The 21,805-nt window shown below is 33.4% G+C and overlaps 1 protein-coding gene and 1 pseudogene across 5 annotated transcripts in view; one reads left to right on the top strand and one right to left on the bottom strand.

The window, feature by feature from the left end:
- The window catches only part of ARFGEF1 (ARF guanine nucleotide exchange factor 1), a 148,008-nt gene that overhangs the window by 66,804 nt on the left and 59,399 nt on the right, over nt 1–21,805 (bottom strand). For all 5 annotated transcript variants that reach the window (XM_028113260.2, XM_088022806.1, XM_028113276.2 and 2 more), the window contains exons 5-10: nt 21,498–21,677; nt 19,006–19,282; nt 15,497–15,607; nt 5,327–5,502; nt 3,954–4,087; nt 114–348 (exon numbers count right to left, since the gene is read on the bottom strand). In XM_028113260.2, coding sequence (XP_027969061.1) covers nt 114–348; nt 3,954–4,087; nt 5,327–5,502; nt 15,497–15,607; nt 19,006–19,282; nt 21,498–21,677 — 1,113 coding nt within the window. The remainder of the gene's footprint in view (nt 1–113; nt 349–3,953; nt 4,088–5,326; nt 5,503–15,496; nt 15,608–19,005; nt 19,283–21,497; nt 21,678–21,805) is intronic.
- On the top strand, nt 8,386–8,824 carry LOC114216690 (large ribosomal subunit protein uL24 pseudogene; annotated as a pseudogene).

The raw sequence follows: 21,805 nt of genomic DNA, 5'->3' as shown, positions 1-21,805 counted from the left end.
AGCTGTATATGACAATTCACAAATATTATTTCACATTCTGAAAAATTTTCTAGGGGATTAATATCTGATTTAAAACATGAAACAAATGAAATACCCAACAATGCAGAACATACCTCAATTTGCATCTTCAGATGCGTCTTGAAATTTGACAACAAAGTGAGAAATATGGAAAGAGAAAGCTCAAAAACCTCTGGAACAGATGAAACTCCATTTTTTGAGAGTGCAACACACAGATACTGCTTAATAGCATTAATAAACATCTCATTTGTCCTGAAAACAGGTCCTGCATTCTGCAGAATGGATAGAAGTAACTGCAATGAAAGAATCTTGGATCGTAACTCATGAGACCTAAAATGTAAAAAAGAAGGCACAGTATATGGACATATTTAGCATATGGTAATAAAAGGCTGTTCCAAAGATATTTCCTGGTACCACAAAATTTCACACACTTTTAAATGGAGAGGAACAGAAAACTCTACCACATAAAGTACGGTACATGAATAAGCTTTGCCACTAGTAATGGGTAGTTCCACTTATGATCTCAAGTACCACATAATTTCACAAACTTTTTATATGGAAAAGCAATCATTCACACATATTTAAAATCAACCTACTCTTCCTTTGGACACAATATATAAAGATTTATTCCCTGTTCTTTTCTTACACAAGCATATTTCACCTTCTAGAAATCATCATAAACTTCCCAGATTATATGCCATATTTAGTATATGAGTTCCATAGTATATGATATTTAATAGTTTAGTATATAATGTACTTTTTCCCTACGTATGCTACTCAAAAACCCTAAACAAAATTAAAAGTTTTGGTTGCATGAACAAGTTATAAGACTATTTCAAGCTTATTTTTTCAATAACCATTTAAAGTTCTTTTCTTTTTTGAAAGAGGCTTTTAGAACATTTATCATCTCTTAATAGTTTACCCATTTATTCTAAGTATTTTAATAATGAAAAGCAAAAAAACTCCCTTTCAGCTTAAATTTTCATTTTTTTTCTGATCAATATACTATGCCATATTCTGATCAGTGTCTAGCATTATAATTATCAGATTTCACAACATAGAATTTTTCTCCCATTGACAGGCCTCTTAAGGCCAACAGACCAACATTGTATCCCATGCAATTTTTCAAATACAGAACACACTTACATGCTCTAGGAGCTAATTCTTTTATTTTTTCCAAATGCTGTATCAGTTACATTCACACCACAGATAATTAAGTTTACTTAACTGTTCCTGATTTCTACCTTAAAAATTTTATGGTTTTTAAGGGTCGAGTATTTCAAGAACCTAAGAAACTCTAACAAGTATTTAATTTCATGTAAATGGGAATCACAAAAATATTACCATCTTTGAAATAAAACTGGAACCAATAATATCATTACTTGCTACTACATATCAACTTTCCAAGAAGGCTATGTACGGCAAATATAGTTATTACCAAAGGAAAAAACAAAGCTTAAATCAAGTTAGAAACAGTGCGAGGTTAGATTATGAATAGCCCAGGAAAATATGGTATGGGTTAAGTATCTCCCCTTCATGTTGAAGCCTTCCAAGACTTTTATATTACGACTATTTCCTAGTCTAGTTAATTGTCTTTTCTGCTCAATTCCAGTAGTTATTACAACCTGCACATAAATTTTTGTTGTAGGTTTTATTTTTGTATCCCCAGCTCTAACAAAATGCCTTGTACATAGTAAGTGCTCAATATAACTCATGGATTTATTCATGCACCCATCTAAACGTTTATTAAGTACCTACTCTCTATAAGGCATTATTTAATGAAGAAATGATTAAATGATTGTCTTATGACACAATCAAGTACACTTTTATAGGCAAAAGAAGCTAGAAATTTCAGGCCTGCAGATTTTCACGGGGTAGTTTCAAATTATAATTCAAGCTTAACGAACATTTCCTGGAACATCATCTTAGCAAGATCACAAAATATCAAGAGAAGAAAGGCAAAAAAGAAAATTATGTAACTACAAGTCATTAATTTTGGGGAAAAAAATCATTCAAGATAGGAACTACATATTCTCTCTTGGAAAATGAACAGGTTCTAGAGGTGGAAAATTTGATTTCTTCTGTATTCAATTCTAATGTTTAATGTTCCTGATGACCAAAAAGGTTTTTTTATGTTCAAATTTCCTAATGTTTGGTTTAAGTCTACTGAGTGGGAGGATAATTAATTTACATTATTCCTCATAAGAATCCTTTGTAATATTAAAGATTGTAGCTCTCCAAAACTAGATTACTCTTTATATAGTACTAAAGGAAAGCCCCCCGCCATAAAGTACTCCTTAAAATCATGTATTTTCTTTTGTTTTCTTTTCATTTTGGGCACTTTAAAGAATTCTTTTTCTGCTTATTAATATGTTTTCAAATAACATTTTTAAACAGTTGATTTGGAAAAGTAAACATCTGAGACTTTTAAGGTTAATAACATTTTTAAATCATGGCAAAGATGGCCTTCAGCAATAACACTAAATTCTTTTTTTTTTTAAAGATGACTTTTTTTTAAAGATTTATTCATTTATTTTGAGAGAGTGAGAATGAGAGAGAGAGAGACAGAGACAGAGAGAGCACATGAGAGGGGGGAGGGTCAGAGGGAGTAGCAGGCTCCTCGCCGAGCAGGGAGCCCATGCGGGACTCGATCCCGGGACTCCAGGATCATGATCTGAGCCGAAGGCAGTCGCTTCTGAGCCACCCAGGCGCTCCAGCAATAACACTAAATTCTTAAGTTATTTCCTCCTTAAAGTAAGTCTTCAACAATTTGGAATGAGATGTTATTTTTCCTGTCATAGTGAAAATAAGAAACTGAAAAAATTTTGAATATATTCTTATAACATACATAGGGTACAGCCAACTTTATATTGCAATCTGAACAGCCTTCATCCTTCTTCTGTAGAGTTTGTATTTTCAAAATTAAGGAAAATCAGTGTTATATTTCTGACTCTCAGGACTCTAAAATCTAAAAAGATTTTAGAATTTTAGGTTTAGGGCTTAAAAGATGTTTCCCATTGAATCAGTACAATGTGACAAAATAAAACTATAGAAAATAGAACAAATGTGGTTTCCCAAAACTTACAAAGTTTTTCTTTTCTCCCCAAACTTAATAAATATTGTAACCGTCTCTCATCTTTCTTCTTAGGTGACATTTAGAAACCAAAATGCTCTAGAGTTTTTAAAAAATGAAGTAGTGCTTACATTTTCCCCCATTTCAATATCCTTTTCACCAAGACACTCAGGCAAAGCCACCTCTAAGATTTCTCTCTCCAGAAAGTTCTGCTAAATTGTCATGCTGTATTACACCATGCTGCAACATTAGGGAGGCATGGCTCTCCAATACTGCCCAAACTCAGTCTCAAGCAAGAATTAGTTACATTTGACTCATATGAAATGAAAGATATTTGGTGACTTATGACTTAAACTAATATATTTGATAGGAATCAGACAAGTGAGTCCTATCTCAAAGTACTTCCTGCTTCCCACAGAGAAAGGTATCACATCCAAGCATTTTTCAGACCTTGATGAACATGGAGTATCTTTCATTATAAATTTTAAAAATTTATTTCTCTTAGGCTTTATTACCTTTCAACTGGTAGTTTTCAGAAACTTGGCATGAGGCTAAATGTAACAGGGCTACACTTACTCCAAAGTTACTCATGATACTGAAATAAGAATTCTCTCAATTGTTCAACTAGGCACAATTCTCTAATACTGTTGGTATGCTTTGGGAAACAGTGTAAGGTATCTAGCAATTTTCGAACTCACCGTTTTTCAAATACATTTTTTAAAAAGCAAAATAACCCTAAAATAATTTTTTTGAGAGTTCTATGGGGCAAGAAGAACAAAAGAAAATCCAAAGACTACCTTATAGTAAGTAAGTTTCAAGCTTAAAAAACTGTATTTGTCAAGCAGAATAGCTAATGACTTACTTTGGATCTGGTGGTCCATCTGACAGTGGTTTCATGGACAGTTTACACAATGACCTGAATACTAGAAAGGCATCCTTTTGTAAAATGTGGGAAAACTTAGCACCAGGTGAAGGTCCTGAAGAATTTCCAGATTCCTAAACAAGTTAACATACCATGTAAATAAAGACATTTATTTTATTCAGTTCAGTAATTAATGGAGGGGGTTCTGTTGGAAGAGAAACCTGATGAGGAATTGCCATACTGTTTCTCTTTAATCTGACATACCACCTTCCTTCCCAGCAATAAATTAATACCTTAAAAAATAAATTCTTTTTTTTAAATAAAGATTTTTATTTATTTAACAGAGGGAGAAAGAGAGAGAGCACAAACGGGGGAGTGGCAGAGGGAGAGGGAGAAGCAGACTCCCCGCTGAGCAGGGAGCCCGATGCAGGGCTTGATCCCAAGACCCCAGGATCATCACCTGAGCCGAAGGCAGAAGCTCAACTGACTGCGCCACCCAGGCACCCCCAAAAATAAATTCTTTAAAAATATTCTCTCTTTGCCACCAAAAAAACTCTGGAAATTTATCCAGTTCATATCATTACTAACAAAATTGAGCACATAATGCCCTGACAAGATATCTCATCCATGGCCTAGACCATGCTTTCCACTACCTGTCATTGGGTGTTTTATGTTTTTGTTCTATTTGATGTTTTATCTACTCTGTGCAGAGAGACATAAAACAACAGAAATTGTCAAGGCAATGTTTAAAAGTTGTTAACTGATGAAAGTCAACAAAGCCAAGAAAGCTGAATCTTATACATAGGGCGATGATTTAGGGTAGGACTCCCTTATCTAAAATAAGAACACACTAAATATAGGGTGGGGAGGATGAGGAGAACCTGTCACTACCATAGTATAGATTTCATTGTAGCTGTGAATGAAAGTAAGATGAAGTTCCCTAGATTTCTAAAAGTTCGTTTTCATCAAATGATACTAGAATTGTCCTGTGAATATATGATAAAAATAGAATTCTCTGGAAGAAGTCATAAAAAATTTAATAATGATTATCAGAAAATGATAATTGTCCCTCAAAGCACTTACTCCATTTTCTGTCAATACCCAAAAGCTCTTTTTAAATCCAATTTCAATAGGGGGGAGCACAGAGAAGATGTGAATATATATGAAACAGCTTAGAGTTGGAAAGTTAACTATCAATATTCAGGGAATAAACTGCTTTGATTTATATCAATAAGAAAAACCCAAGTTTTTATTTTCCCAAATTATAATCAGCCAGCATATTCACTATATATCACTAGATATATTCACCACAAGGTGCTGGTAGCCTATAAATCTATAAGATTAACTGGATACCCCCTGCCCCCCATTTATACCTGAGTATCATTGGAAGAGACAGACAATCTGTCATCAGGTAAAGACGGTGTATATGCAACAGAAATTGGTGTTCCTGGAATTCCATTTGCTTGAATATTTTCACTGTCGCTACCATCCTCTATACTTCCAATGTTGCCATCTGCACTTGCATTTATAGTAGTCCTTTCTCCCATATCTAAAATGGTAAGAATAAAAAAACCATGCAAATATATCTGACTTAACTCAAGTGTACTGAAAAAGCATAAAGAGTATTTAAAACGCAACAGTGGCAAAAAAGCAATGTGAAACAGTATGTATTGGCACCATTTAAAGGTTAGCATACTTAGTAGTAAGTATGCATTTGGAATACATCCAAATATAATCCTTGAGTAGCTCTAGCTAGGAAACACATTCAGCTGATCAAAGGCTAACTGGTATGTGCCCAAACAGAAGCTTACTTTTGGTCTATATTATCATTTACTAAACTTGGTTCTAATGAATGCTAATGCCTTAAGATGTTAACAGAGATTCTTCAAAAAAATATCCCATTATCAAGTAAGTTAGAGATATGCTGGGAAATAGCTTTCTTTATTACATTTTTTAATTTGCTCTCTAAAGGGAATATATAATATGCAGGGTTTCCAAAATTTATTTTACCATGAGCCCCTCTTCCTCATTTTAGAATACCTATTAATAACTCTAATAATATATTCTTAAGACACAGATATGGAAAAAATGGCTACACCCCTGAATATTTTTCAGCATGTCACTCTGAGTAATCATACTTTTAATTAATATGAACAGAAATAAATGACTTCCAGTAGAACAAAGAGATAATGCAAATAATATCTGGTTTCATAACTATTCTAGGTGTAATGTATGTTATTTAAAAAAAAGAAATACTTATCTGTGGCCATAACTCAGCCATCTGGCAGAAAATTGCTCATTTCATGCTACCAATTACAAGAGAACCATAAGCAAAGGAAACATACTATACTATAAGGAGCAGATTTTGGAGTATGAAAGACCTGTGTTTCAATCATGTCTCCCCATTTAACTGGATAATTTATTTCATCTTTCTTTGCATCAGTTTCTTCATCAGCAACAAAGATGATAATGTTCATGAGGAATCACCAAAACACACATACCCTACATAGGCACAATACATAAAGAACAACTAATTCTAAATTAGTGGTAGCTATTATTTTGTCTATAACTGATAACACATGCCCAATTTTTGACTAATTCAGTAATGAAAAGAGTGTATCTGGTGTCCCAACTCTGAAGCTGCTTTCTGCTCTCCAAATTAGAACACCCTGGATAGATTAAACTGGATGATTTCAAAGTATGTTTTACAATTAACAACTGGTACATGAAAAAGATATTCATTGATAAAATATATTTGGGAAACTCTGCATTACACAAAACAGTTTTCCTAGTGGACCTTTTGGATCTTTAACATGCTGATATTAGACATGCTTAATACTATTACAACTTTTAATATATATTTAATATGCATAATACATATGTATTAATGTGCTAAATACTGCTACAGTTTTTAAAAGACATATTATTTATTATATATATCTTACATATATAAAAATGTTTAATATGCAAAGAGTTCTCTGGAAAAAGTCATAAAAAATTTAATAATGATTATCAGAAAATGATAATTGTCCCTCAAAGCACTTATTCCATTTTCTGTCAATACCCAGTCACATCTCCTCCCACTGCCCCTCTTCCACCTTCCCTTAACAAACAAGCAAACAAATTACCTTAGCTAAGAAGTAGGTAACTTAACATAGGCTACTTCAGTCTCCCTTGTCCCACCATAAAGTTCCCTGACATCAACAATAATCTTTCTCTTTCCTCTCATTTTAGGGGAAAAAATACTCCTTTGTACTTCTAAAGTGAACTATTCATTCACCCTCAAACCCATCTCTTCTTGCATTCATTAATATCTTCCCCCAACTCAAGTTTTTTCTTGCAACATTACATTTTCAATTTCATGTAAATGACTGAATCTTCTCCAATACTTATTAACATATTCAAATCTTTTCACTGAAAAAAAAAGTCTTCCTTCAACTCTTGCTACACCTCTCCAACTGTCCATTTTTCTCCTTTTTTCACATTTCTGAGAGGAATAATCAATATTCATTGATGATACTTTCCTTCCTCCCTTCCTAGGAAATTTCTCAAAAGAACTGAAAACATTCTTCACTTTACTGCTTCCTACAAGTTAACTTAAAATTTCTCAATTTTCTCATTGTAAAAAAGGAAATAGTAACAGCACCTAAATATCCCAGTGTTTGGGGAGGATTAAGTGAATAAATTGAAGTAAAGCACATAAAATCATTTGGGATACACAAAAAGTACTTAATAGAGTTATTATTCTCTATGTTTTCTCCTCTAATTCTCCCTCTCTAATTGTCTCCTAAATATAAGTGCAGACTTCTGTTTTCAAGGTGGTAAATTGAGTCCACTAAAAATTAACTTCTCCTTTGATGAATCCCATTGAAATTACTAGGGAAAATATAAACAAGAGATAAATGTAATGTTTTTAACATTACTGCTATATTTACCAGTAAGTTTTCATAATTGTTGATCTAGTATTTTTCACTGGTATGAAAAAATTCAAGTCAATCCTGACTTAAAAAACAAAAGTAAAATCACATCCAGGCACACACACACACACTCATATACTTAATTTGATAGAGTATCCTCCAAAAAAACAACAGCAATTATCAAACTTACTGGTGAAATACAACAGTAATGTTAAAAACAAAGTGAGGTTCCTTGCCATCATTAACACTATTCAATATTTTCTAGAGGTTCAAACAAATGTTCTATAACAGAAACAAAAGAACAAAAATGAGGAATAAATACTGTAAAAGAACAGACAAAATACATTATTCACCTAGAAAAACCCAAGATAACGAAATAAAGTTTTAGAAACAATATGAGTTTAGAAGGTGAATAAGTATAAGATAAATAGGGAAAAATGACAGTTTTTCTATATTCCAATTAAATTAGGAAGTGGGAGCTTTTCGAGGCCTTTGCTGAAGTGCCAGCAACCAAAATGAAGTTCAATCCCTTTGTGACTTCTGACTGGAGCAAGAAGAGTAAAAGGCATTTCAATGCACCTTCCCACATTCACAGGAAGATGATGTCTTCCCTCCTTTCCAAAAAGCTGAGACAGAAGTACAACATTCAATCCATGCCCATTCAAAAGGATGATGAAGTACAATTTGTGCGAGGATACCACAAAGATCAGCAAATTGACAAAGTAGTCCAGGTTTACAGGAAGAAATACATCATCTACACTGAATGAGTACCACGAGACAAGGCTCATGGTACAACTGTCCATGTGGGCATTCACTCTAGCAACGTGGTCAACACTAGACTAACACTGGACAGAGACAGCAAAAAGATCCTTGAACGTAAAGCCAAATCTCACCAAGTAGGAAAGGAAAAAGGGCGAATATAAGGCAGAAACAATTGAGAAGATGCAGGAATAAAGTAATTTTATATACAACATTAAATAAAAACTGTTAAAAAAAAGTAAGTTAGGAAGTGAGAAAAAAAGTCATCCAAAATACTATCGAAACTAAAACAAAAAACATAGAAATAATTAAACAGGAATGTGCAAGAGCAAAAGGAAGAAAACAATGAAATTTTACTAAGTGACTTATATAAAAGATCTGACTGAATGAATTTATACTTCTGGATAAGAAGGTTCAATACTTCAAATAAGATATATCTCCCCAAGTTAACTTATAAACACAATACAATTCTAAATCACTAAATAAACTTTTTTTTTTAACTTAATAAACTGGTTTTAAAGTCATGTAGAAGAATACATTTAATAGACGTTTAAAAGAATTGGCAGAGGTGGGGGGACTTGCACTACAAAGATCAAAGTGTACTATAAAATTAAAATATTTTAAACAATTCAACAATGGATACAATAAATAGCTCAATGTTACCGTACAGAAAACTCAAGCAGAATCACGTAGGATAAAACTGGCATTTCAAATTAATTGGGAAAGGAGGATTCAATATAACCATTTCAGATGAATTAAAGATCTAAATTCAAAAAATAAGAAGTATTAGAAAAGTGTATGGCAGAATATTTCTGTAATTTTAGGGTGGTAAAATCCATTCTAAGCAAGGCAAAAACAGATTTCATGAAAAAAAGGACAATATTTATTACATTTTCTACGTGTGGTCAAATATCTGCTCAGAACAATAACATATGCAAAGGCTAAACAAAATGAAAGCAAAACAAAGACTAGAAAAAAATATTTACAATACATTGAATAAGGGCTAATTTCTTGATGTGAATAAACCATAAAAGAAGAACAAAAAAACCCAAAAAAGGAAAAACAGGCAAGTCATGAATAGGCAATTCAGAAAAGTATAACCAAGAAACTGCCAATATTTACCTACAAAAATAATGACTACTCCCTGCAAGTCATCAAAGAAACACAAATTACAACAGTAAGATATAATCCATCTAGTAAAGTGATATTAAACAAAGATTATATAAATTTAAATGCCCATATGCCTTGATCAAAGTATTTTTTTAAAGTATTCCTTTTTTATAAATTTATTCTAAAGTGTTAAAAGATATCAATAACAAGAATGCTCCTCAGAGCAGTGTTTATAAAAAAGCAAAAACTTGGAAATAATCTAAATGTTAGCAATAGGAGATTATTTAAATAAATTATGGACCATCTATGTAATGAATTAGAAACTGACATAAAATGGGAACTACAGAATGTGAAAGAGCAGATTATAAAACAGAGAGTGTAGTAGGTTCCCATTTAGATTTTAAAATATGTATACAGGCATTCATGAACAGAATTTTTTTAAAAAAAATTTTGCAGAGCAAAAATACACCATATCAAAATTAAAAGACTTGGGCAAATAATAAACTGAGAGAAAATATTTGTAAAATATGTCACAGAACCCTAATATAAAAAGGACTTTTAAAAACTAAGGGAAAAAAATCATGTATTAGATAAAGGGCTAGTATCCAAGATCTAAAAAGCACTTACCAAACTCAACACCCAAAGAACAAATAATCCCATCAAGAAATGGGCATAAGACACGAACAGACATTTCTCCAAAGAAGACATCCAAATGGCCAACAGACACATGAAAAAATGCTCAACATTACTTGGCATTAGGGAAATCCAAATCAAAACCTCAATGAGATACCACCTCACACCAGTCAGAATGGCTAAAATTAACAAGTCAGGAGATGACAGATGTTGGCGGGGATGCGGAGAAAGGGGAACCCTCCTACACTGTTGGTGGGAATGCAAGCTGGTGCAGCCACTCTGGAAAACAGTATGGAGGTTCCTCAAAAAGTTGAAAATAGAGCTACCCTACGACCCAGCAACTGCACTACTGGGTATTTACCCCAAAGACAGAAATGTAGTAATCCAAAGGGGGACCTGCACCCCAATGTTTATAGTCGCGATGTCCATAATAGCCAAACAATGGAAAGAGCCCAGATGTCCATCGACAGATGCATGGATAGAGAAGATGTGGTGTGTGTGTGTACACACACACACACACACACACACACACACACACACTGGAATATTACTTAGCCATCAAAAAAATGAAATCTTGCCATTTGCAACGACATGGATGGAACTAGAGGGTATTATGCTATGCAAAATAAATCAATCAGAGAAAGACAATTATCATATGATCTCACTGATATGTGGAATTTAAGAACAAAACAGAGGATCATAGGAAAGAGAGAAAAAAATAGAACAAGACGAAACCAGAGAGGGAGACAAACCATAAGAGACTCTTAATCACAGGAAACAAACTGAAGGTTGCTGGAGGGGCGAGGGGTGGAGGGACAGGGTTAACTGGGTGATGGACATTAAGGAGGGCACATGATGTAATGAGCATTGGGTGTTATATAAGACTGATGAATCACAGGCCTGTACCTCTGAAACCAGTAATATATGTTAAATTTAAATAAGAAAATGTTTTTAGAAAAAGGCTAAGTAGAAAGAACAAAGGGAATCTGAGAGGAGGTTAATGTATTCAATTAGTAGTAATAAAAGCAAACAAAAAGACTGTCCCTTCTTGTAATTTATAACTAATAATTGGCTCCAAGGCAAACTGGCATATGCTTTTCAAGGTGAAAGTAATACAATAAAGGAAGAAAAAATAAGACAATCATAAAACTTTATAAAGCCTACATGGTTCCTGGTAGATTGTAAAGATGGCCAGAGATTTTTCCTATCCTTGTATAAATGATCTTTTTGCCAAGTGAACTTGGCAAGGATCATCAATGGATGCTAAAACCACTAAGTGGATGGATCCTTCTATGATCTCGAAGTATCACTTTCAGATTACTCATTTCATATTTCAGTTGACCCTTGAAAAACATGGGGTAGGGGTGCCAACCCCTCATGTAGTTGAAAAGCTGTGTAACTTCCGACTCCCCCAAAACTTGACTACCTGATGCCCAGAAGCCTTACATAAACAGTCGTTTAACACATATTTTGTATGTTACATGTATTATATACTGTATTTTTACAGTCAAGTAAACTAAGAAAAAAATCCTAAGAAAATTATTAAAAAAGAGAAAATACATTCACAGGACTGTATTTATGGGGGGAAAAATCCACATATAGTGGATCCATGTAGTTTCAATCCATGTCACTCGTTGAAGGGTCAACTATAGATATAAAGGAAAAAATGCTCCCTTACAATGAAGAGACCCGGTGGTCATCCTCTTAACCAAGTGATCAAACATTATCACTAACAGGGGTAACTTGTTATGCTCCAGTTAACATAACATGATGTAATAAGAAGCACCAACATTAACTATGCAGTATTCTTGCCAAATACATTTAATCTAAATCAGGAAACTGTCATATCAACTCAAAATGTGTAACATTCTACAGGACAATATCATACTTTTTAAAAAAAGGTAAATGTTATGAAAGATGGGGGAAGAGGCAAGAGGACTTGCTCTAAACTAACAAGACCAAAGAGACAGAATCAAATGCAGCAAGTGTACTGAGATCCCATACTTCAAAAAGGAAAAAAAAAAAAGCATATAAGAGAGACATTTTGAGAATTTGGGAACATTTTAAAATGTAGTATTATATTAGATATTCTTGAAATAGTGTTAATTTTCTTAGGTGTGAAAATGAATGATGGTTATGTATGAGAATGCCCTTATTCTTAGAAGATATATGCTGAAGTATTTAGAAGTATCAAGATATATATAACCAATTTTTAAAAGGCTCAGCAAAGATGAACAAAACTCACATATTTACATACATGTATGTGTGTGTGTACATCCATTTAAAGATACATAAAACATATGTACCAAAATTCTTAACAACTAGTGAATCTAGAGAAAGGGCATACAGGTGTTCATTGTACTATTCTTTGGACTTTTCTCTAGGTATGAAAATGCTCTGAGTAAAAAGTTGCAGAAAAATGAGAGAAATTTCACTTCACACTCTGAATTGGTATGTATTCGAGACTGGTAAAGTTTTTTTTTGCAAAAGGGCCGGTTAGTAAACATTTTAGGCTTTGCAGACCATATGGTCTGTTCCAACTACTCAACTCTACTTTTGTAGTGCAAAGACAGCCACTATAGGCAAAACATAAACGAGCATGTGTTCCAAGAAAACATTATTTACAAAAATAGGCAACGGGCCAAATTTGGTTCATGGAATATAATCTGCCATCCCTTCTTATATATTATTAAACTTTTAAAAAATGCATGGACACATAATGCTCTTTCTTCCCTGATTGTAAGTTTACAGGGTTTTGGTTTGTTTTTAAATTCATACTCCCCAAGATCATGGCCTCTTCTTTAGTCTCTATACTTTCTCATTCAATGATTTTATGGCTTCAACTATTAATTTTAACAGAATGACTCCCATCTATAGCACCTGCCTTGATATCTTAGGGCAGACTTCTATATTTCTATTATGTAGTTCATAAAATTCCCACATGGATGGTACACTAAAAGGTCAAATTTAGTATGTCAAAATAAAAATTAGTACTTTTTTCCCCAAGCCAACTTCTCCAACATGATTTAATTCTACCAGTTCTAAAGCATCCACCTACCCATTTAGGCTGAGAAACTGGCAGACCACCCATGCAGAGAGGAGTTAACACAGCAGGCCTGAGACTGCCTATCCTTAGAAAGGCCTGCTTTCAAGGCTGGCCTTTGGCTGGCACCCAGGAACTTACATTTTGGGAGGGTTCCCACTATTCCCAGAACTAGTAAGAGTGCCTCACTGTGCCTAAGCCATTTGCACAAATAATGTGGTTTATGCTGAAAACCAGCTTTCTTTCTGGAAATCTGAAATTAGGGTATATGTAAGTAAAGGGAGCAGACATAACTTTGGGTACTGAGGCTAATGAGCTGCCCTGGTAGTATACTCACAATACTCACAATCTGATGTGGAGGAATTAAGAACCTCCTGTGTGACTTCACTAAGATAGGATTCCTGAAGTGTGCACCTGATTTCTTCCAGATGTTGCCTCATATGCCTTTTCTCTTTGATGATTTTGTACTGTACCTTTACATGGTAAAAATTTTAGTGGTGAGCGTTAACTATATGATGAATCCTGTCAGTCCTTCTAGTGAATCACAAAACCCTGGGGTATTCTTGGGGATCTTCGACAAACCTTGTAATTTCTCTTTCCCACCTAGGTATTTAATCAGTTGCAAAGTCTTCTTGATTTAACATTCATTATCTGACTTCTCATTCACGTTTCCCTCTCCATTTCCACTGTTTCTGTCCTATTGAGGATTCCATTACTGCACTGGTCTCCTACTGTACTTTCTACTTTCCCACTTAGTTTCTTAAAACATAATTCTAATCATTCTATCTCTTAGTTTAAAGATCCTTAATGGTAACTCATTTTACGATGGAATGAAGTCTAAAATCTTAAACCTTTAATTAGTAAGTTTGCTCAAGATTTCTTTAGCTGTAGTTTCTATTATATGATATCACATACTTTACTTTATACTTCAGCCAAACCACCACCTGCCAATTCCCAGGTGGTTAGTTTGGCTGAAGTCCTCTCCTCTATACTTGAGCCAATAGAGCTTCCAATACATCAAATACCACTCCCCATACCTGTGTGAATCCATATAGTCTAAGTTCAAGTGTCATCTCCTACATGAAGCCCTTTTGGATCATTTTAGCTGGAAATCATCACTTTTTTCCTGAATTTTAATAGGATGTTAGCTGTTTCTTTGTAATGGCACTTATCACTTTATACCTTGTTATTAGTCTTACATACATACTTTCCAGAACCCCCTTCTTCCAGAGCATGGTCTATCTTGGATTAATTTTTGTATCCTCCTACAGTGCCACACAACTGTACGCACTTCCTTAGTATTTGCTGAATGAAAAGATGAGAAAACGAGAAGGCAATCAGATGAATGCCTGGTTCTAGTGTTGCATTAAAGGAGAAAATATATTCTTAGAAATGATGTTGTAAGTGGGAGTTAGGTATTGCTGGAACAGTATTATTCTCATTCAAGAGCCAAACTGTACATTTAATCATACATCTAGAAGTATATGTAACAAGGTACTATGCTTAGTCCTGTGCAAGATACCACGAATTAAATAAACTTCAGTGGATTGGTCTCAAATCTAATCCTCTCTATAAATAATATTATTTATGGAAAATGTGAGTTAAATTCCTAACAAACTTTAAGACATCTTTATAATACAATCCATAAGATAGAAACTGGCCCTATATCAACTATACATCGGTTGTGATAATAAAGGTATAAGAAAGCGTGATTTTTCAAAAAACGATATGCATACTCAAAACCAAATCAATTTCAATTACTTTCTAGTTTATAAAGTTTAGAACATTTAGGAGGATAAAAAATATATCTCTGCCACCAAACACAAAAACAAAAACATGAAATGGCATCAACTTTTTTTTAGTGCGGTAGGGGAATAATGGGTTTTTATAAAAGATTATAACTGAACCTGGAGAAAAAAGGGAGTAACTCTTCTATAACTAAAGATGTTTAAATATTTTTTTCTATACACACACTCTAAGCTGAGAAAGCTTGTATTTTTGCTCCATACATTATATAAATAACCTCCATAGTGGGATGAAATATCAAAGAGAAAAAACTAATTTTGAGTGAAATACACTACCTCCAACAACGATGTTCACCATTTCTTCTACAATGCTCTGTACAATGTCTTGTGGCTTTTCCTCACAGTCATGGTTTTCTCCATCATATAATATGTCATTTTTAGATAACGCTTTAAGAAAGAAAAATCCAAGAAAGCATTATTTTAATTTTTTTGGAAACTTTACTAAACATTTAAAATTTAAAAACTTTCCTTAAAAACTAAGAATAAAAGAAAACATAATAGATACATGAAACTAGAAGAGATTACAAGTTAAACCTTCACAATTCATAACTAAACCAAATTTAAAATATTTTATAAATTCAAGTCAATTTAAAAAATGATTTACCTGACAAACTACTAAATGATGATTCAACATAAGTAAATTTTCTAGATTATTCCTTTAGGAGCCAAACATTTTAAAATATTTTTTTTTTAATTTTATGTTATGTTAATCACCATACATTACATCAGTTTTTGATGTTAAAGTATTTTGAATGAAACATATCTAACACATTTGACACTCTAAGTATATGTTAAATGTAATTAGAGCCTACATTGATTAATTCAGTTCATCAATAATAACAAGCTCATTGTTGTGCCTTAATATTTTTGAGGTCCTTGAAGAAAAGACATAGGCTATCTGGGAGTCCACCAATGCTTTCCATCCCTTCTCTACTATTTCTTCCCCCCAAAGAATCTACATATCCAATGTAAAACTAAATTTAATAAGTAAAAAAGAATTCATCCCCCAATTTAACAATCAAAAACAGATTGAAAAGCCCATCAGTACTTCTCAACAACCTGAGAGAAACTGATAAAACTTGACATTCCAGAGTTAGCTTGCAGATAAAAATAGGATTTCCATCGGATTTTTTGAAATGCTGCAAATATCTCAGGAAGGCTCAATTAGCACTTTGGGATGCTTTGGGATCCAGGACCCTACTCCAAATGGCATCAGAGAGCATATTGGTTGATAGTGCTAACAAGCCCATCCCCACTCACACTACTATAAAGGACCACTACTTATGATTCTGGCTTCCAAGAGCCTGTCCTCCCTATTGTTCACTGCTACTAATTTATGTTTGCTACATTCTATAAAACACTGAATGCCACAAGAGGAAATCTGATAAATGAGCATACCAAATTGATAAACTTACTTTATAAAAAATTCAAATATAATAACACTTAAATTTTTAGTGGAGTAAAAACATGTAAATACTTTGACAAGATAATTTTTCCACCAGCCTTAAGCTTTGTATTTTTTTAAGGTTTTATTTTTTAAGTAATCTCTACACCCAACGTGGGGGCTTGAACTCACAACCCCAATATCAAGAGTCACACACTCCACTGACTGAGCCAGCCAGGTGCCCCGAAACTTTGTATTTCTGTGTTCTAGTTGGCTAAAATTAGATATCTAGAGTCTGAAAGTTAGTTTCAACAAAACTAAATACACACACTCACTAATATGTGTATAAAATAACTAGTGAATCAAGAGTCAATTCTCACAGAAATTATCTAACAGAAATAGATTAGAGTAACAGTAATATTTATTACACATAGGAAATCATTAGAAGTTAACCACTATGTCCAAAGTCATATAACTAATTAGTGACAAAGATGTGATTCAAAGCATATAATCTAACTCCAGAGCACTCTTAACCAATGCTTCTCAGGGTAGAATTTTCATTTTTATCAGCTGTTGGGAGAAAACACCTATAGGGCCAAAATAATCATTACTACGCCACAGTGAATTATGTTTTATTTATAATTCTGTATCCTATAAGGTGACTTCATACACAGTAGATGCTTCCATTCCTTGGGTCTCAGCCCATGTTGTTTCTTCTGTCAGAAAATTTCCTAGCTAGCCAATTCCAACTCCTATCCAACAAGATTCAACTAAACCATCATTGCTTTCTCTACAAAGGTATTGCCTAACCCTCCTCAGCAGAATTACCTTGTGCATGCCACTTTCAGAATATTTATCCCATTATACATCATTTATACACCTGACCACCCAGGCAGACCATGAGTACCCTAAGAACAATGTTTTTATCTCCAACAGTTTTTTAACTCCAAGTCCACAGAGTACCGAGGACACAGTATGCTAAATGTTTACTGAATCAATGAAGAAATGAAGGAATAAATAAAGTCTCAGCTTTATTAGGGATTAGCCCTTTCAATCAGCCCCTTTATAAACTCACAGTAAAAGTAGGTGAAATTCTGGCAAGGACAGACTAGAAAACTGTAAATCATATAAGCAGTACAGATTTACTATTAGCTTGAGTACTGTGAATGGTTGGATTTATCAAAATTATCCCTTTTAAAATAAATAGTAAAGCACTATGAAAAATAGTGAAAAGGCATCCAATCATGCCACTATTGTTATAAAAAAAAGATGTGGTTAAAAAAAACCTCAAGAGCTGAAAATATATTACAGAAGTCTTCTCTCAAAGAAAAATCTAGAATTCAGATAATCTGTTACTAAGCCCTAACCATCCTACTTCCACACACATACAGTAAATAGGCAAGAGAATTTCTGTCATTTTTTGATACCAACCTAAGAAGGAACAAAGGGAACAAACAAATTCCCTAGAATAGCTAAAGCTCAAAATAATGTTTTGGGAGAAAAAAATGACTTCATGTGATTATTTTTAGAAAAACAAATTCGTAAAATAAATAAATGTAACTTAATTTTTGTTATCCTGTGACCCTTTTTCAAAGATTTTTATTTATTTATTTGAGAGAGAGAGAATGAGCACACAAGAATGGGAAGAGGAGCAGAGGGGGAGGGAGACGGAGGGGGAAAGTCTCAAGCAGACTCCATGCTGGGCGAGAAGAACGGAACCCAACTTGACTCAGGGCTTGATCTCATGAACGTAAGATCACAACCAGAGAGCCAAAACCAAGAATCAGATGTTTAATCGACCAAACCACCCAGCGCCCCACTCTTTTCTAATAAATAAATTTACTTAGAAAAATACTATCAGAGAACATCTCAATTTTAGTGGTTACTACACATCAGGATATAAAAATATTTTTGTATGTCAGGTGGTTGGTTACTCAAAAGATTTCTTTTTATATTTAATTTCAGTACTTTATAGACCATAATATTTTTCCAAACCAGTAACATTTTGATGCCCTAAAACTTTCAGTCATATTCCAGAAAACCTTACTAAATAAATAGGTCTTTTGTTTGCTGTGAAACTAATTTTAAGAAGAAAACTCAAGTTCTTATAAAACACACTAATAGACATTCATGACCCCGTTTAGTAACATATATCTCCTCCAAAACAAGTCCATAAATCATACTACTCATGAGATGCTAACAAATGCATAGTATTGTTAATAGGTGTCTTGTATGTTTAAGTCAATAACTTCACCACGTAGGATGGAAAAATCCACATTACCATGTGTCTGATATCCATTAAGTCATATTACCCTTTCCACATTTCTTTCCCAAATACACATGCCTACACTCTTCTCTTAACACACACACATGCCCCACAACCCCTTCTCAAAAAGATTACTTTCAGCTGCAGTTGCCTGATCAGCTTCAGTCTGTTCATTTTCTGCACTGGAAATATCAGATCCATTTTCAGGTTCTGTGTCATCCTGAAGGCTTTTATCCACATCATTTGTATGGGAATCAAGGTCCCCTTCATGTTCTTGGGACATGTTATCAACAGTTTGAGGTGGCAAATATCTAAGTTGAGGTGATTCAGGCTCATGATGGCTTACTGGAGACTGCAACAGATGATGATGCTGCCGATGCCTTTCTTTTTCCATTTGTTTGGCTTCCTGCAACTGGAAAGAAATAAAATAATTTCCAATATTAGTAAAATGAGTTGTTTAAAATTTGGAGGGATAATGTTACACTGAACTATAAATCCTTTATATATAAGGTGACACTTTATCCATCAGAAGCAAAGCACATAAAATATACTAAAAACACACAAAAACAAATAACAGTGGTTACTTCTTAGAAGGATGTACATAAGAACAGAGATGGAAGTCTTTCAGTATATATCTTCTCTTCACTATTTTTGGTGTTTGAATCATGTAAATGTATAACCTAAACAATTTGAAAACTAAAATAAATTCTAATAGCCTCAGAATAATTACTGGATTATTACCAATAGTGGATTTTCCAAAAATCAAATAGAAGTTTCACTAAGGGAGGGGAAAAAGTGGATATGGAAATAAAACACATGCTCATTTTTACCCATACATACATAAACAAAATGTAGATACACAAGAAAGTAGTTAATAATAATACTTACCTATAGGGAGTAGAGGTTAGAAAATGACCAAATTAGAAACAAGAGTCGGAGGGATTTTCAGTATAACATGTTCTCAAATGTCTTTTTAATTAAAAAAATAATAAAATTGCATTTAATAAATAAAATAGCAATGAGTTCTTAAATGTCTCTGCTCAGTCATCTTAGTAAGGATGAAAAATGGTATGGACAAATGTTGAGTTTTATTTTAGGAGACTTGTCATTATTATATATACAATGCCACCTATAAAACTGGCTTACTGGTAAGATGCTAAAACAGTAATGATCAGAATCACAGGATTTCATTTTTTAGCATTTTACTGCTTTTAGACACATGTCTTCTGGCCTCATGGCCTAGTAAGAATGACTCTCACAGAATTAATTTCCATAAAGGTAAATACTTTACTGTGCCAAAAATGAACATTTCATATTCCTTAGTAATAGTCCAGTTTATGTGGAAATACCAGAATTGTATGAATTTATAAAATAAATTTAAATTTGCTCAAAATGTAGGGAACCTTATAAGACGCATGGTCTAAATCTCGTATTTTACAGATAAGGAAACTGATGGGCATGACTAGATGCACAGATGGAATGAGAAGAGAATTTTCAGACCAATACTTCAGCCCATTCATGAGAAAGTCAATTTCCAAATTAGCGGTGAAGAACCTATGACTTGCAACGCATTCCCACCCTCAGCCTGAACTTCAACAGATCTGCACCATGGTTTAGAGGAGCAAGCACATGCTTGAAATCATAGAAAAGCATGGTGTTGAACTCTAGTTCTATTTATTCCGGGGTTAAAGAAACTCTAGAAATATCCTTTTATAAATGTTATTGCATGAAAATAAACCTTTAAACTTTCTATAGACTTCCATACTTTCTAGACTAGGGTTTCTCAACATCAGTGCTACTGACATTTTAGATCAGGATTATTCTTTGTTGTGGAGAAGGACTGTCAGCTATCCTGTGTTCTTCAGGGAATTTGGCATCACCCCATCCTCTACTAAATTCATATTAAGTACAAAGTCAGATCCTGAATTGGATCTTGAAACAAAAAAAGGACATGTGTAGGGAAACTGGTAAACTTCAAGTAGGCTCTGTAGTTTATTTAACAGTAATATACAAATGCCAATTCCTGTTTCTGGTTATTGTAATATGGTTATATAAGATGCTGGCATTAAGGAAAGAGGGGTAAAGGAGATCTCTCTGTAATATTAGAAGTTTAAAATCGGCTCAAAAAAAAGTTAAAAGTCGATTTGTAATTATGAAGACCTGAACGATTTAAAAATATGTACAAATGATTCTTTGGCTGATCTCTTACCCCCCAAAATGCATTTCCACAATATAGATACATATTTTATTTTTAAAGGACTCAATGATTAAATAATTTTATAGCAGAATAGACCAAATTAGGTAGTTTTATACCTACATTAAACTCATCTACTAAGCTTGAGTACAATAAAAATATTATCAATTTATAAACACTTCCATGAGGATGATGACAATAAATATCTTCCAAATTCTACTTGTAAACCACTAAAAATATATTTTTTCTGAAGTCAAACAAGTCAGTAAACCTCAAAACAAAGCAAAATAATACCACAGATCTCCACTAAGTAGAACTATAAATGACAACATTCTTCCTACAAGCACAGAAGATTTCACTGTAATTTCTCTATAAATTCTTTTCTATATTTGATGCCTGTGGTATTCTTTAAATCTCTCTCTTTAATACTTACTGCTTGGTTTTCCATGCGTGCAAAGATGACATTTAGCATCTGAGTAAGAGTAGCTTTGGCTGTTGTCTGATTGATGAGATTTTTGCTTGCTAGATAGATATTGTAACATGTTCTCACAGCTTGCAGTACAGTTCCTTCATGAATTTCTATGTGTTGAGATGTTACTGCAGTAAGTAAAGCCTTTAAAAAGAAAGACACACCAAATAAATAAATAAATAAATAAAAATAAAGACACAGTTGAAGCAATTTTCTACATCCAGAGTTTCAGCATAAAAATATGAGTATTTTTATATTATAATTAAAGCTTT

This window comes from Eumetopias jubatus, unplaced genomic scaffold (genome assembly GCF_037043125.1).
Source record: "Eumetopias jubatus isolate StellerSeaLion01/CBP00866 unplaced genomic scaffold, mEumJub1_p1.0 scaffold_4, whole genome shotgun sequence".
NCBI classification, from domain to species: Eukaryota; Metazoa; Chordata; class Mammalia; order Carnivora; family Otariidae; genus Eumetopias; species Eumetopias jubatus.
The sequence above is the reverse complement of the archived record's forward strand: the minus strand, read 5'-3'. Positions and strand labels throughout refer to the sequence as shown.